The sequence below is a fragment of the Artibeus jamaicensis genome, unplaced genomic scaffold (genome assembly GCF_021234435.1).
Source record: "Artibeus jamaicensis isolate MK-2021 breed Jamaican fruit bat unplaced genomic scaffold, CSHL_Jam_final scaffold_1964, whole genome shotgun sequence".
In the NCBI taxonomy this organism is placed as follows: Eukaryota; Metazoa; Chordata; class Mammalia; order Chiroptera; family Phyllostomidae; genus Artibeus; species Artibeus jamaicensis.
Genome location: NW_026522030.1, coordinates 18,915,399 through 18,931,441, shown reverse-complemented (window position 1 = coordinate 18,931,441; position 16,043 = coordinate 18,915,399). Strand labels below are relative to the sequence as shown.

General features: G+C 53.8%; 1 protein-coding gene across 1 annotated transcript in view; it reads left to right on the top strand.

The window, feature by feature from the left end:
* The window catches only part of TMOD1 (tropomodulin 1), a 72,140-nt gene that overhangs the window by 30,812 nt on the left and 25,285 nt on the right, over positions 1-16,043 (top strand). Inside the window, exons 3-6 of the mRNA XM_053656382.1 lie at positions 1,390-1,546; positions 6,760-6,879; positions 14,537-14,626; positions 15,462-15,592. Of these exons, the coding sequence (XP_053512357.1) occupies positions 1,390-1,546; positions 6,760-6,879; positions 14,537-14,626; positions 15,462-15,592 (498 nt within the window). The remainder of the gene's footprint in view (positions 1-1,389; positions 1,547-6,759; positions 6,880-14,536; positions 14,627-15,461; positions 15,593-16,043) is intronic.

Sequence of the window (16,043 nt, the reverse complement as noted above, 5' to 3'; positions counted from 1 at the left end):
GAGTGAGGCCTGGGTCCCTTCCGCTCTCCCAGAGTTGCAGTCACACGCTGGTCCCCTGACCTTGCAGCCACTGCTCTCACCGGCACTGTGGTGTCAAGCAGTGGTGAAATATCTTGTTTAAAAAAAACTCATACTGCAGTTTAACCATTGTATTCCCCCGCCCCACACCCCACCCCCGCCCTGTCCCTTTTGTGCACGTAGCTGTCCTCATACACGTGACGTCATTTCCCTCCCTTGGGGCTTTCGGGAAGGGGCTGGCAAGTGGCTGAGTGACTGAAGGGAGGAAGAGATGGAATGGCGTCCAGTTTGCCAACTTGGGGGCGTGGCAGGAAGCTAGGTGGGATTCTGCTCACACCTGCCTCTCAGGTATCCTCCACCACCTCTTGGAGTGAAAGGGGGAGAGAGTAATGACTAGAACTGAAGATTTCACTCCTCCCCTCAAATCTAAAGAACCCTGGCTTTTGTTCCAGACCTGTCCCTGAAACTCCTTGGGCAAAGTTTTTCCTCCCTCTGGGCCTCGGTTTCCCCTTGAAGGAAGGGTGCATGCACCAATTTCTAAGCATCTTTGCAAGTATCTCTAAGGTACTGGGGACTGAGTGAAGGAAAGCCTGTGGGATTCGAATCCACCCTAATTAGGAATCTGCTTTAGGAGGAAGCCCTCACCTAGAAGCCTGCCCATGTTTGAAGGAGACGCCACAGTGATTGGTTGATGCTATCTTTCTTCAGAGACTCATCTCCAGGGGCAACGTTCACAATATTTAACAGCCAGCATGGCATGAGCTCGGACAGTCGGGAGGGTAGAAGGCAGCTGGCCGGGCCTACCCAGGCTGCAGCCTGAAAGCTTGCCTTGCCGCCTCGCCCACCTGGCCCACCTGCCCACCTCCTTCGCCTCGCCCACCTCGCCGTTCTGCTGAGCCTTTACCCACTTGTCTTTTTTGCGTCTGCCTCCTCCTGCCTGACTCTGCCTCCAGGGCTCTAACTCAAACGCCTTGGCCTTCTTCTCTCCCCATAACTTTATACACAACAGCTATAAATATCCTCCTGCATCAAAACACCAACTTAATCTTGTCACTCAGCGGATGCTCTTGGAGTGTCGCTCTGTGCTCAGCCCCATGTTGGCTGACCCCTCACCCCCTCGCCTTCAAAAACATTAGAGGCTGAGAAACACAGGGGGATCAAGAGGCCTGGCTCTGAGTCCCCTCTGCTGTGTGACCCTGGACAAGTCCCTGCCCCTTCAGGTGTTAGATTCCTTCCATGTAAACGAGTGACTTGAGCCCAGCTGTTCGATGATGAGTTTCTGGAGAAATGCATGTCTTCAGCAGCTGACGGCTCTCTCTCTCTCTCTCTTTCTCTCTCTCTCTGTCACCCGGGCCACCGCCTCCACTGTAGAATGCACTGCTGCCTGCAGGCCTGAGGCAGAAGGATCAGACCACCAAGGCGCCCACGGGCCCCTTTAAAAGGGAGGAGCTCTTGGATCACTTGGAAAAGCAAGCAAAGGAGTTTAAGGACCGAGAAGATCTGGTCCCCTACACAGGGGAAAAGCGAGGTACCGAATACTGTTGCTCTTATGGATATATCACACCCCCAGGCCTCTCTGAGCGCCAGCTGCGTGCCGGGCTTTGTGCCGGGCCTGGTGTGACCGGCCTCCTTGTTCGCATCCCTGCCCGGCCCCAAAACATCAACCCAACTGCAAAGCATCAAAGATGTAGATTTAGGGAAGTTTTTGGGTAAACCAGACCAGCAAAACTTCCCCTTCAATCCCCTTTAGTTGGAATGTCCTGCTTATTTTTCATACAAACATGGACAGTTTTGAAAGTGAGAGAATTATCAATCATGATATCAGGACACGAGACCTAAATAAGGCCCATCCTGTGCAAACCAAGAACAAGAGATACCCTGTCTGTATCCTCAGCATCCCTGCTGTCTCCCAGAAGTTTATTTCTCTGGCAGTTGTGTTATTTCTTCCTTCATCTGTCCCTCCACAACTCTGCCCCAGTGTAAGGCAAGCCTTCTAGAAGTGTCTGGGGAACACGGAGCCCTTCTGGGACTTTCTGTTGCTCTCCAAACCATTCTGCTACCCTGTTCTATCCTGCTTGCCCTTGCCTGGCGCACTGCTTCCTCACAGGCCTCCTGCTCTCCTCCACCTCAGGACCCGGGCACCACTCCCCTCTGCCTGGAGCGCGGGCCCTGCTGCCCGCCGCTCAGCTGTCTTCCTCCCCCGTGAGTGGCAATGGTTGGAAACGCAGCCTGCAGCTGGGTGTGTTTTGGTTTCAACCCGGGCACACCCCTTGCTAGCTGTGTGAGCCTGAGTAAACTCTTACACCCACTGTGCCTCCATCTCCTGGTCTGTAGAATGGGGGCGATGAAAATAATATCATGAATTATAAGAACAGAGGTGAGATGTGTAGAGAGCACTCGCAACAGCACCTGGCCCGTGGGGAATGCTATGCAAGTGGCAGCTATGAGAGTCCCTTCGGTCCGAACTGTCCTGTTTCCCCTTTCAGGGAATCCTTGCCTGTCTCCTTGGTCTAGGACGTGCAGTCCCCTCCGCTCCCCCTTGGCCAGTCTCCACTCCAGGAGCCTGGGGCTTCCTTCGTGGCAATTCCCACGTTGTCCTTGTCTCTTTGCTCGTCATTTGCCTCTCCCTGGCCTGTGAGCCCCACGAGGGCGGGGACCCAGGCTGTGTTTGCTCACACAGTACCCTCACCACCCGGCTCAAGGCCTGGTATACAGCCGGGCCCAGTAAACAAAATGAATGAGTTTGAATTAAATAAACGTATAATGAATCGCAGACCACTGCCTTAAACAGAAGCCCCACGGGACAAGGACCACATCTGCCTTGTTCGTGACATCCGCACCTAATAAACCCCAGCACAAAGGAGATGCCCAATGTATATTTGTTGGGTTTATTAGTTAATTGTCTAACTGATTGTTTCCAGTCTCTCCCATTCTCCCTATGCCCCAGCGTCTGGGTCTGTGGCCGTTAACTCTGCATCCCAGTTGGATTAGCACAATACGCTGCCCAGAGCGTCAGCTTGATAAGCAATAAAACGGAAAAGCCAGCAGGCATCGTCATGGTGGTGGGGGGACTGTGAGCCATCCCAAACCCTGTTGTTGGAGCTGCAGGTTGTACTGAAAACCTGAGAGTCGGGGAAGCCCAGGGCCATCTGCGTACAGAACTCCAAAAGGCCCGTGTGACCTGAGGCACCCTGAAAGGGGTTGACTGGGGCCTTGACCCTGAGGGCTAGGTGTGCCCGCTGAGAATGTGGGCACGAGATGTTTTTAAGCAAGGCACTTGAGCCAGGAGGAGTGGTTTCTGTATAGCGGATAAAGAGGATAGAATCCCTGGGTTTCGTGAGGCTTAAAAACATCCAGCATCCCAGGGGCCCAATTTGAAAAATAGGGAGGCCGAGGCTGAGAGAGTCAGAGGCGGACCCAGGTAGACAGCTGGTGGGTGAGTCCTTGCTGGCGTCCCTTCCTCGAGCACCCACCCCTCTCCCAGGGGAGGAACTGGAGATGGGGTGTGGGTGGGGAAGGGAATCTGGGCAGCACACACCCAATCCTGCCCCTCCAGAGAAGGCCCACCTGGCCCGGAGCCTGCAGCAGAGCCCTGGGCTCCCAGGGCCTGGCTGCCTTCATGGGGGGGGAGGGAGTCAGGCTGACCCTAGCGGGGAGCTAGACTGTGTTCTACTGCCGTGCAATGATCAGCCTAAAGGGTTCGTCATTGTCACTGTCATCTCCACCAGCAGTGCCATCGCCAGAAAGGATTTCCTGGTGGTTGTTGGAGTCCTTGCAGGCTGAATTCATGGGTTTCTCAACAGAAAGTGTGGGGAACACCTTCCGGCTCTAACAGCCAGACACAGGGCCGTTTAGTCCAGCCCACGCTGAGCGCCCACCCGACGCTGGGCCGAGAGCTGGTCTCAGCTGGGAGGGAACAGTGCTCCAGTGCTCAAGGCCCCACAGAATGTGGTAGGAGCCACACGCTGGTGCAAAATCCTGAGGAATTTGAACTTTGTCTACTCTCATTCAAACGGGGGATCAGAATAAAATACCCATGCAGTATATTTTCATTAGAATTAGACTTGGCTGCATTTGCTAGGAGGAAAAAGTAAAAGAAAAGAGACAATCAAGGTGGAAGTTTAATTTTTGTTCCCTTGGAAGAGTTTCGGGGGCAGGCAGTCCAGAGCTGGTAAGGCATCTTGCCTGGTATTAGGAATCAAGACCCATTCCAGTTTTTTAATCTGTCATTCCTGCACTATTTTCTTGCCTCCTGGTCCTTCTGGTTGCTGAAGCTCCCGTCATCACATCACCATTCCAGTTAATTAGATGAAAGAAGGGAAGAAGTCCAAGTCCTTCTTGTGGTGTCTCAGAGTCCCCACCCTCCATGGAGGCACTGGCTGCAGGGATCTAGTAAACCGTAGGCCTTACATATTTATTGAATGTTCTTCCTTGTCACCATGTCACTCATCTTCACAGCTGATTTTCATCTTAGCCACTTTGTTTTCTTTGTACGTTTTGTCCTTTTCCAGCTTTTCTCCTCGATGATTTTGTTGTGTTTTCTGCTTATATAGGTATTGACCTTTGCTGTGAACAATTTAAACAACAAAGTCTTTTCTCCACTGACAGACGTCCACTGATCCCAGTTAGTGAACATCCTCCTGGACACTTCTCTCTGCACTTCCTGGCCCTTCCCACCTGTCCCATCATCCCCCTTGGTCCCTGTCACCAGGCTCCCTCACCTGGCCGGGGCCTCCCGGCTATCTCCCAGATTCCATCCTCGCCCCTCTTCTGGATGGTCTCAATCAGCAGTGAAAGTGAGCAGGGCTGTTTTTGGTTTTTATTGAGGTAAAATTCATGTAACATGAAATGAACCATTTTAAAGTGAACAGTTGGGTGGTGTTTAGTACACCCACAACGTTGTGCAGCCGCTGTCGCTATCTACAACCAAAACGTTCTCGTGGGTCCAGAATAAACCCTGTACCCCACGGGCTGCTACTCCCATTCTCCCCTGCCAGCTGCTTTGGTGGATTTACCTGTGCTGGGTATTTCCTATAAATGAAGTCATGCGATGGGTGACTTTGTGTGTGGGGCTTCTTTCACTTAGCGCATGGTTTTCAAGACTCGTTCATTCCCTTTCATGACGAAGTTATATTCTATAGCTTCTCGACCCCTCCACCCAAGGATGAACTTTTTTGCTGTTTCCCATTTTTGATTATTGTGGTCAGCACTGTTACGAACATCTACGCACAAGCGTCCGTCTGAATGTCTGTTTTCGGTTCTTTTCGCTGGGTCCTGCGGCAATACTGCGTTTGCTGGTCTCGGCGGCTCGCTCCCTCCTCGTGCCTTCCCAGCTCACAGGCCGCCCAGCCTGGGAGGGCGTGCCTGCCTCCCTCCGCCCCCAGCCTAGAACTTCCTGGTCATCTGCCCGGCTTTATTTTCTCCATAATACTGTCTCATCACTTTCCATGCTTGTTTGTCATCTGGCTCCTTTCACTAAATTGTAAATTGTTCATTGCAATTCCCCTACCCCTAGAAAGGTGCCTGGCACCTAGGAAATGCAAAATATCAATTATATGAATATATCAATTGCATGAATATATAGATGTCATTTTTCAGGCATGGAATTAAATTAACCATGCTATCTTTTTAAAGAAATGTATTTATTTATTTTTATAGAGAGGGGAAAGGAGGGAGAAAGAGAGGGAGAGAAACATCGATCTGTTGCCTCCTGTAAGCCCCTGGCCGGGGACCTGGCCCACACCCCAGGCATGTGCCCTGACTGGGAACTGAACTGGTGACCTTCAGGGTCACAGGCCAATTCTCAATCCACTGAGCCACACCAGTCGAAACTCGTGCTATTTCGTACACTTGCTTTTGCCACATTTTGTCTTCACGTTTTCCTTCCTAGTAAGTGGAGATCTCCATCATCCTTTATAAGGACAGTGGGACCTCGCTTATGTGGATGCCCAAGCATTCTTCAGGCGTTCCTACCGGGGCCACGACAGTGACTGGGCTGCTGTGTGCCGCGTTGCTCCCTCATTCAGTTGTGAGTCTGACAGTTTAGAGATATCATGTCCCTCCCTGGTTGGTGAGGCTCAGTGGGTTGAGTGCTGGCCTGTGAACCAAAGGGTCGCTGGTTCCATTCCCAGTCAGAGCACATGCCTGGGTTGCAGGCCAGGTGCCCAGTAGGGGGTGTACAAGAGGCAACCACGCGTTGATGTTCTCTCCCTCTCTCTCCCTCCCTTCCCTTCTGTCTAAAAATAAATATTTTTGAAAAATAAAAATATCATGCCCCATGAGTCAAGGACACATTTCCTGCTCCCCATTCCACTTTGAATAATCTGAGTATACTTTATTTACTTTGTTTAGAGATGGTTCTAAATTTTTCTCTCCTATCAGGGACCTTTGGTTAGGGTATCCCAGACCCTGGCATGATAACATGCTTTTCTGTTGTATCTTTTTCCTACATTGCTATAGAAAATGTCCTACGTTACTACAAGGTCATGTACGTTAATGAGCAGTGTATCCAGTAGTGAGCAGTCTAGTTTGGCCAAGCCACAAGGGTCTTATTTTCAAGGGTGAAAGCTGCTTTATTGGAGGTCTTCAATTCCTGTTCTTGGGGGTGTTTGGCACTGGGTCCCCAGAGGGACTCACTGTCAGCACTGAGGGACCACAGGGCTCTGGATGGTCACCCAGGTTGTCACCAGAGTCTGCCCCAGTGCCACACACTCCCTGTAACAGGCACTTGTGTGTTTGCAGGCAAAGTCTGGGTCCCCAAGCAGAAGCCAATGGACCCCGTGCTGGAGAGTGTGACGCTGGAGCCGGAGCTGGAGGAGGCCTTGGCGAACGCCTCGGACGCCGAACTCTGCGACATCGCAGGTAAGAGGCATCCCAGAAGCTCCCGCGTGTCCTCCAGAAGGAGCTGACCCCCAGCTGCAGGGAGCCTTGAACGGTTTATGTCAGCATGAATGCTTTCTCTTTGTCTAGCAAGAACTAGAGCAAACCAAGAATATGAGAATAGAAGTTCATTATCTGAAACCCAAACAAGGGAAATAGAGATAAAACCTCTGTGCCCCCGGCCAGTGGGCTGGGGGGCCTTTCTATCCCACAGACTTGGGGGTTATTAGCCATCACCCCGATGATGACAGGTGGATAGGGTGGGGAGAGACTCAGGCAAGAGGAAAGATGGGCTTGACTCTGTCTGGCAGTGACAGTGAGGGTGGGAAGAGTCGAGTCCAATCCGGCTTGCCAGCTCCAGAAACTGAGTGGATGGCGGTGCCATTAATAAAGGGGGGTGTTCGTCTGCTGGAGCTGCCAAAATGAAACACCACGGGCTGTGTGGCTTCAACAATAGACATTTACTTTCTCCTACTTCTGGAGATGGCCACATCTGCGCCCCTCTCTGCATGTGGCTCCTGGTGTCCCTCTCCGTTCTTATGGAGACATCAGTCAGATTAGGTTAGAGCCTACCCTGAAAGCCTCATTAGGATTTAATCACCTCACTAAAGACCTCATCTCCAAATACAGGAATAAATTCTAGGTACTGGGGGACTTTAATGCATGGATTTTAATTGCACTTTAATTGGAGGGATACAATTCAGCCCATAACAGTGGGAGAGGAGCAGGCCCAGGGTGGGGGGGATGTTGAGTTCCCTCTGAAGTGTCTGTGTGCCACCCAGGTGGGAACGGTCCTACGTGAAAGTCCTGAGTTCTGCAAGGGATCCACACCGGAGTCCTTGTGGCATGGTTAGCACAGAGGTGTGGGTATCGTTAGCAGTGTCCAGTTCCAGGCAGAGGCCATGACAGGAGTGGGGGGCTGGGGCTCAGCCCACAAGTGTCCTGGCTGAGGTGGAAGGAGGAGTTGAAATGGGCAACGCCAGCCCCACTGGGGGCCAGTAACCCACACAAGGGCTGGGATTGAAAGGCTGAATCAGAATGGGCAGAAACTACTCAAGAGCTAGGGAGACAGAATGAGGGTTCAGGGCTGGCCTGAGACTCAGAGGTGCAGGCTGGGCGAGGCCACCAATCCTAGTGGACTTGCTGTCCTGCCTCATCATATCCTCTGGCTTTTCATGGGTCTTGTGCATGAGTCCTGAGAACATTTGTTACAGGGGATGGGGAGCGGAAAGGGGGATGGCTGTCATCTGTAGTGGGACCCTGGGGGAGGGGCAGTGAGAAGACTCAAATATGCAGGAGGGGTGACCCTGGGTGTTGGAGGCCAGAGCCAGGTTGCAGGGACCCGGGGAGTGAATGTGGAGAGCTGGTGTATAGACTCGAATCCAAACAGCCTTTCCCTCAGGAGGCAGGACACTTGCAAAGGCCCGAGGGCAGTGGCTAGAAGGCGGCAGGCCTGAGAGAGGAAGGTTTTCATTTTCCCTGTGAAGTACCAAAGCAGCAAGCATCTTGCCCAGATGGAGACAGCACACAGCTCAGCAAATGCAACTGGTTTGCTCTGAAGTTCAAGTTTTGTTCTGTCAAAACCACACAAATCACATTAGATCTCACGTCGTGTGCAGATATTTTGACCGAACCATTTCCCTGATTTGGGAGGGAGGGCAGGTATCCCCCTTGACTTCCAGTTAATTCGAGCAGCAAGGAGGTGGGTGGGGGGCACCGCAGTGCAGCGCCTGCACACCGACTCACCAGGAGCTGTTTTTGTCCTGGCCCCCCCCCCGCCCCCATTGCCCTCTGTGACATCACTCCCCTCATCAGTCAGCTCAGGAGGATTATCAGATGACTACACTGCCAGAACTGCCAGCTCCTGTGCCAAAGCAGAACTGCAATATTGGGCTGAGTTTCTGTGTTGGTTTCTTGAAACTATTTCTCTTTATTTTTGTTGGCATGACTAATTACAATTATCTGTTCATGCCACCATACCCTTCTGAGGTCCGGAAAGTGGGGGAGGGAGCTGTAAGCCAACACCAGTGCTTACTGGCTCACCTCGGTGCCTGTCATCGTGCATGAGCCATTTGAAGTGCCGCAGCGCCTCTGGGGAACGAGGGGCTGCACGTCTGCTGACCACCAACCACGCCCCAGGGGCTGTGGGAACTGCTCCCAACGCCTTGCTGGTTATTTATTGACTGCAGCAAATCCTAGGAAGTAAGTTTTATTGTCCCCATTTTATGGATGGAGGAAGTGGGCACAGTGAGGTCACCTGCCTTGCCCGTGGGGTTTGAACCCCAACAGCTTCGTTCTGTGGCCCATTTGCAGCATCACCACCAGTGCCACGTGGGTAAAGCTCTTCAGGGTTGGGGGCGTGGTGGACACAGATGTTGGGCGGGGGGGGTGCCAAGTTTCACGGAGTCGGCTGGGGACGGATAGGGCCACAGTAGGAAAGGCTCCGGATGCCACACCAGGCACTGTCACCTGGGACAACAGGAACGTTGGGAGAGGCGATGAAAGCAGGGGCATGGGCAGAGAGGCAGTGGTGTTTGGAGGGTGGGGGACATGGGGGCAGGCCCCAGGGGAGGCCAATGGCCAGGTGGAACCATGGGACAGCATGTGAGTTGTGGCTCAGAATTTCAAAGATGCTGCAAGAGGTGGAGGCAGTGGGGGCAGAACATCCTGTCAGAGTGCGGTCAGCGTGTGGCAAGCCCACCAGAGGCAGGGGTGGGAGCGTGGGCGAGTGGTTTGGCCTTTCTCAGGGAGGGAGTGGATGGAGCCCAGTGTGGGCAAGCCATTAGAGAGAGGAAAGTAGGGAGAGGAAGGCGGGCCTCATCTCGAGCTTTCACGGCTCAGCTCCCCAGCAGAGCGCTTCCATGAAGTGCAGTGCGCTGGCTGGTCCACCCATCCACTCAGCAGCCACTGTCCTGGCCTCCCTCCCTGTCCGGGCTCTGGATGAGCCCTGGTGAAAGTATCCTAAGAAAGCCAGCTGGTTCCTGCCCTCACAGAGCCACGTAAACCAAGTGGAATGACAAGTGAGAGTGAATGTTGTCACGGAAAAAGGACAGGGCAGGGGCTTGGCTGGGCGGTGGGGTGGGGGAGCTGAGGCCAGAGGTGCATCTGACCTTGAAGGAGGACGGGCGGGTGAAGGGGGGGTGCAGGGGCAGGAGGCAGGCCCCTCCAGTCCGCTCACTTTGCAGATGCACCTGCATCAGGCTTGATATTTGGGGATGATGGAACATGTAGGGGACACCCAGCCGATGGGTCACACTGGCTCAGGTGTGACATGGGTAAGGCAAGGCCCAAGAACTTGCATTTGCTCATTGGTTTTCACGTCTGCACACCATTCATGCATTCGTTCATCACTCATGGAGCCGGCGTACCTTACTGAACTCCTGTGTGAATCAATCAGATCCAGTCCCTGTTCTTGGCGAGCCCAGGATGTGAGAGGAGGAGAGAACAGAAGCATGTACATTTTAACATGAGAAGTGTCACCGCAGGGTCATGAACAGACAGGCCTCCAACAGCACTAAATTCTTGGCATGTGGCCCTGGGTTGTGGCTCAGAGGCCACTGGAGTCATCTGCAGGCATTTGCCATTATCGGTGCTGCCCCTTCCCAGTTAGGGATGTGATGCTGGCCTTTAGGGACTCTTCAGGTGGGACAGGACCCAAGCAGGAATTGGGGGTTGGGAGACTCACCCTTTGGAAGGATGAACCCCCAGGCCACCCCCAAGGACAGGTGGCAGTCCCTGGCTCCCCTGATCCAGAGGCAGCCCCACCCCACTTCCAGTGTCCTGTTCATGCCCCCACGCTCCTACTGTGGGAGAGTCAGGGTGTGGCTCATCCAGGAGCCCTTCTACGGCACCCAAGTCCTGGGCCAGGGCCAGCTTCTCCCACCCGTCCCGAGGGTCCCCGCGCCTGCCCTGAGCCCGTCGGACCAGTGGGCAGCGCAGAGGCCCGGGAGGTGTGCCGTCATCTTCCTGCTTCCTTAGCGGCATCACGGACTGGGTGAACCCTGCCAACGCAGAGAGAGGAGAGAACTTGATGTTCTTTTTCAGAGTTCAAAAATAGGCCTTTTTGAGTTTTGAGGAAGATCTAGACTTATTTAAAAAAATTACATTCCCCAGTGCTAAATTCAGCCTTGCCAATATCAACCAAGAATGAAGCAACAGGCGAGGCCGATGTATTGTTTTCCTTCGCCACTCATGCCTCCCTCCCTCCTTCTGTCCGTCCTCTGTCCTTCCTTCTTTCTAGTTTCCTTCCTAATTTCCTCAGAGCTGCAGAATGTTTTTTTTTTTCTCCTTAGGCCTGCTATTGATATTACCTCCCAGGGTACATGTTATCTGTTTTTAGAGTTCTGAAGTAGAGGGGAAGTTTGACAACTTCAGGACCGCTGGTGACCTAGTGTGTGGAGGAGCGTTTGGGATACTAACTTCGAAGCTAGAGAGTCCTCACCAGATGGTCTTTCCCAAACAGTTTCCCTCCGAGCCTGCTGGAAAAGTCAGAGGGTCAACAGCACCGGCCCTGGAAGCTGGTTAAAAAAATCAAACAGGGTTTGAAAAGATGAGCCGTGGTGTGGCTGTTAAGTCCTTTGTGAAGGTTTGAGGTCAGTGTTCAGATGCACCCCATTATACAGGTGCGCAAACTGAGGCCCAAAGGGCAGGAGTGACCTGGACAGGGTTACCCAGCAAATGAGGACCAAAGCCAGACTGGAGCCCAGGTCCCCTTCCTCTGTCCCCTGGCACTTTCTGCAATCATGCCTCTGCTCCCCCCATCCCCCGCTTTCTGGACTGTTACAGGAAGCTTTCGTCTGAGCCCAAAATGTATTTTGCATTTTTCACCTCTCTGTACACTCGAAGCAAGACCAGCCAGCCACTCGAGATCACACATTTCCTGGGATTCCCAGCAACCTTTCCAAACCGCGCTTCCAAACCTGCACTCCCAGCAGCAGCCCAGAAGCACCGCGAGCTGCTCCGCGTGTGGGGGCTGGAGGAGGCAGCCCTAGAAGGTGATGCGCCATGATCTGATCCACCTGCCGCTGACTCAGTCCTCGGCTCCCACTGCCCACGTAGCCGTGGCCTAAATTAAATGAGCGAGCTTATAAAGAGGCAATGCCTCTTTCCCTAGCAGTTCTCCTTAGCGATGAGCGGGCAGGTCTAATTTTAGCAGAGAAGACTCTTAGAATGTGAGAAACAGAAGGGACTTTGAGATCATCTCCTCTTGTGGTTCTCAGCTCCCACTGATCATCGAAATCATCCAAGGAGATTAAAAAATATACCTCCAGAAATTCGGATTGGTTGTTCAAGGGTGGAGCCTGGGCAGTTTCTCAATGTTCCCAGGTGAATCCTATGCTCAGCCCTGATCTTGTCTCAACCCCTCGCCGGACAGAGGAGGAGGAAGCTTGGAGAGGAAGGACCCTGCCCAAGCTCGCACAGCGCTGGGGGCACGGTCAGGACCAGCCTTCTCCTTCCTGACTCTTCCCTAAGAGCTCTGGTGTTCTCTCTCTAACTAGAAGCCATGTCTAATGAAACGGCTAGAGGAATTAAAAAATCATCAGCAAATAGTATTTACCAAAGCTTACTGTGTTCTGGAAGAGGTAGAGGAAAAGAGAGATGACGTTCTTTCCTGGCCCCCGGACGTCCATAGTCTGGTAGTGGAAGCACGCACGCACCCAGACGTCCCCAACCCCGTGTAGGCTACGTCCTGCAACAAGGGCACCAGGTGCTGCGGGCGAACCAGCAGGGTGGTGGTGGGGGGGGGGGACACGCAGGCAGACTCCCTGGGGAGGAAGTGTTGCTCTGAGTCTTGAGGGATAGAAGTATTAGGTCACATACAGGATGCTCGGTTGGAGTTGAATTTCAGATAAACAATGGGTAAGTTTTTAACACTGACTGAGACCTACTTATACTAAAACATTTTTCATTGTTTATCCGAAATTCCAATTTAACTGGGTGTCTTTAATTTTATGTGCCAAATAGGGCAACATGACGGGAGGCGTTTCGACAGGGGGCGCTGCAAGTGAGGCGAGAGCCGCCAGCAGAGGGGACGGCACTGGCAGAAGCAGGGGATGCACTGAGCAGTGACAGTTTGTGCCCCCGGAGTGGAAAGGGTGTAGGGGAGGGACGAGGCTGTTGAAGCAGGGCCAGCCCAGGGAGGGCCAGTGAAACTCTGGGGTCACAGGCCACCGACCACTCACCCCGATGGCTGCCACGGCCTCACGGTCCCCCCAGGTGCTGTCTCCCCCCCGTAGTCAGTTCTCCTGGCAGCCGGAGCAACCCTCACAGAACTGGATCACACCAGCCCACGCCCTGCTCAGGCCTTCCACGGCTTCTCAGGCTGCACCTAGAAAAAGATGTCCAAACTCCTTTCCTGGACCTTGAGACCCTGCAGGATCCGACGTGGACTGTCTGAATAAAATCTACTCCCAAGGGTCATTGCGAGGACTCGGGCACAGTGTCCCCACCCTGACTGCCCACTGAAACCACCTGGGAGCTTTAAAAAAGGCAGCTACCTTGGCCCCAGCCCCAGAGATTGTGGTTTAATTGGTCTGGGGAGGCCTGGGTGGCAGGAGTGTCTGAAGATTCCCCAGTGACCCCAGCACACAACCGCATGGGAGTCACTGGTGTGCAGCAGATTCCCCGGCCCAGGGCGAGCGGCTTGGTGAGCGGGCTGTTGTGCCGTCCACCATGTGTCCGGCTTCGCCTCCGCCCATCTCCCGGCTCCCTGACCCTGCCTTCCACTCCCTTGGCCTAGGGCTTTCCCACCGCCATTCTCTCTCCAGGGTGTTCTGCCTCCCTTCTCTTAACTTGGCCAGCCCCTACTCACCACTCCCATCCAAGTCCTTCTGCTCCCTTCTCCCCAAGCACATGGAGCTTTTCCTTCACACACAAAATACACTCTGTGCCTACATTTCTAACTGCGTGGGTACCTGCTCAGCAGCCCTGTCCCCCAGCAGACTGCAAGCCAGCTGCACGGGCAGGGATCCTGTCTTTGTCGTTCCCCACTGTCCCCCTCGGCCCTGGACACATGATGTCGGCGCTCAGTAAATGTTAAGTAAATGAATGGATGGAAGCATGACTGGGCACAGGTGTGAGGTGGTCAGATCTACATTTCCAGGACGATCTCTCTGGCTGCTTTGTACTGAATGATGGGGGTAGGACTAGGACATCGGCGACTATACAGCCGTGACAGTACCACCAAGACATGACAGGGCCTCGACCAAGAAGGAGGTGATGGAGAGGGAGGGGGGACAGACAAGAGGTGCGGTTTAGAAGGGTGGGGACTTGGTGAAGATGCCCTGTGAGTGAGGCTCTAGCCTGAGGGACAGGCAGGGTGACAGGAGGGAAGGAGATCCACAGAAAGAGGCTGTTGCTGGGGAAGGTGAGCTCCGTTTGGGCCAAGTCTGGTTGGCTGTGCCAGTGGTACATCAGGGGACACCTAGGAATCTGAGGCTGAGGACTACAGAAGTCTAGGCCAGTGAGAGAGACTTGACATTCATGTAGATAGAAGCAAAGAAAATTTGAAAGTTTTCATGCAAGTGTTTCTTGCCATTTCTGGGAGCACACATTTGGAGGGAGTGCAATGTCCATGCCTGGTGGGGGGGGCCCTTCCCCCTGAGAGGGCCGAGTCCTGAGCCCCTGCCTGTCCCCGCAGCTATCCTGGGCATGCACACGCTCATGAGCAACCAGCAGTACTACCAGGCCTTGGGCAGCAGCTCCATCGTGAACAAGGAGGGACTCAACAGTGAGTACACTGGGCCCCCGCCCCCCGCAAGGACACCTCGGAAGTGAAGCAACCCCGCTTCTCGCTGCCTCCCACTCGTGGTCTCTAGCTCGTGGCAGAACGTGTACATTTTATGTGGCCAAATCTAGCCACCTTTTCCTTTCCCTGTCCTGGGATTTATGTCTTGTTTACAAAGGCCCTCTTCATCCCAGCATTAGTAAAACGGCCTCCTATCTTTTCTTCTAAAAGCTGTAGAGGTTCACTTCTTAGATGCACCTTGTTAATCCACCTTGAGTTTGTGTCTGTGTGGTGTAGATGAGATCAAGTTTCCATTTTTTAATGGATATTTCATGGTCCCAACGCCATTCTTTGCAAAGCGTGTCTTTTCACCACCGGCTTGGGCTCCACGTTGCCCGTGAACTTCCCTGCACCCACACGGGCTGTCCCGGGGGCCTCTCCTTGTTCTGTGAGTCTCCTTGTCTTTTCCTGTGCCAACATTGCATTGTCTGACTTGCTCGGGCACCCCGCTCCGAGCTGGCATTTTGGCCCCAAGAGGGGGTGCCAAAAGAATCCCTAGCCTCCCCCCGGAAGGCTTACCTATTTCTTTCCCATCCAGGCTTCCTTCCGTCCTCAAAAGAGCCCTGTTCACAGGCTACAAGATGAGGACGTCAAGGTTCAGAGAGTTTAAGAGAGTCACCTAGTTCGTGCAGGACATCGCAGCCAGAGTCCACGCAGGGCCACACCCTCCCCACATGTCCCTGAACTCTGCCACCACTTCCTTCCCGAGTGTGCTTGGGTTGAGCAAACGGGGTCCCCGTGTTTCTGTGAGCCACCTCCCTTTCGTGGGTCACTCTAGGTGTGATTAAACCAACACAATACAAGCCTGTGCCCGACGAAGAGCCCAACTCGACCGATGTGGAGGAAACGTTAGAGCGGGTGAAGAGAAACGACCCAGAACTCGAGGAGGTGAACCTCAACAACATCCGGGTGAGCCCCGTCCCCTCCCTCCCCTCCCCGGGGAGCCGTGCCCCCCCCCCCCCCCGCAGGCGGCCAGGCTGAGCTGCACGGAGATGGCAGGGGCCTGTTTGGGCTCCGGGTGCTTCTGGATCAGGAATAGGGCACAGTCTTTCCGAGGGGGTGACAGCGTAAACAAGCACACCCCGCCGCCCTGGTTTCTGTCAGAGGTCTGACAGCAGCCCCAGATGTTCACCCCCACCCCCCGCCAACCCAGCTTCAGCTCGGGAAACTCGCCATGTAACTCAAACACAGAGCTGGAGATAAGATCGTGAGTCACACACACAGGGCTGCTGGGGATCTCAAGGCTGGAAAGCCCAGTGCCCACCAGGCTCATGGATAACCCATGCCCTGGCAGGGCCACCCCTGACCCACTACGGCTGCCGAATCACGCACGTATTCAGCCTCGTCCTACAGCCCTGGA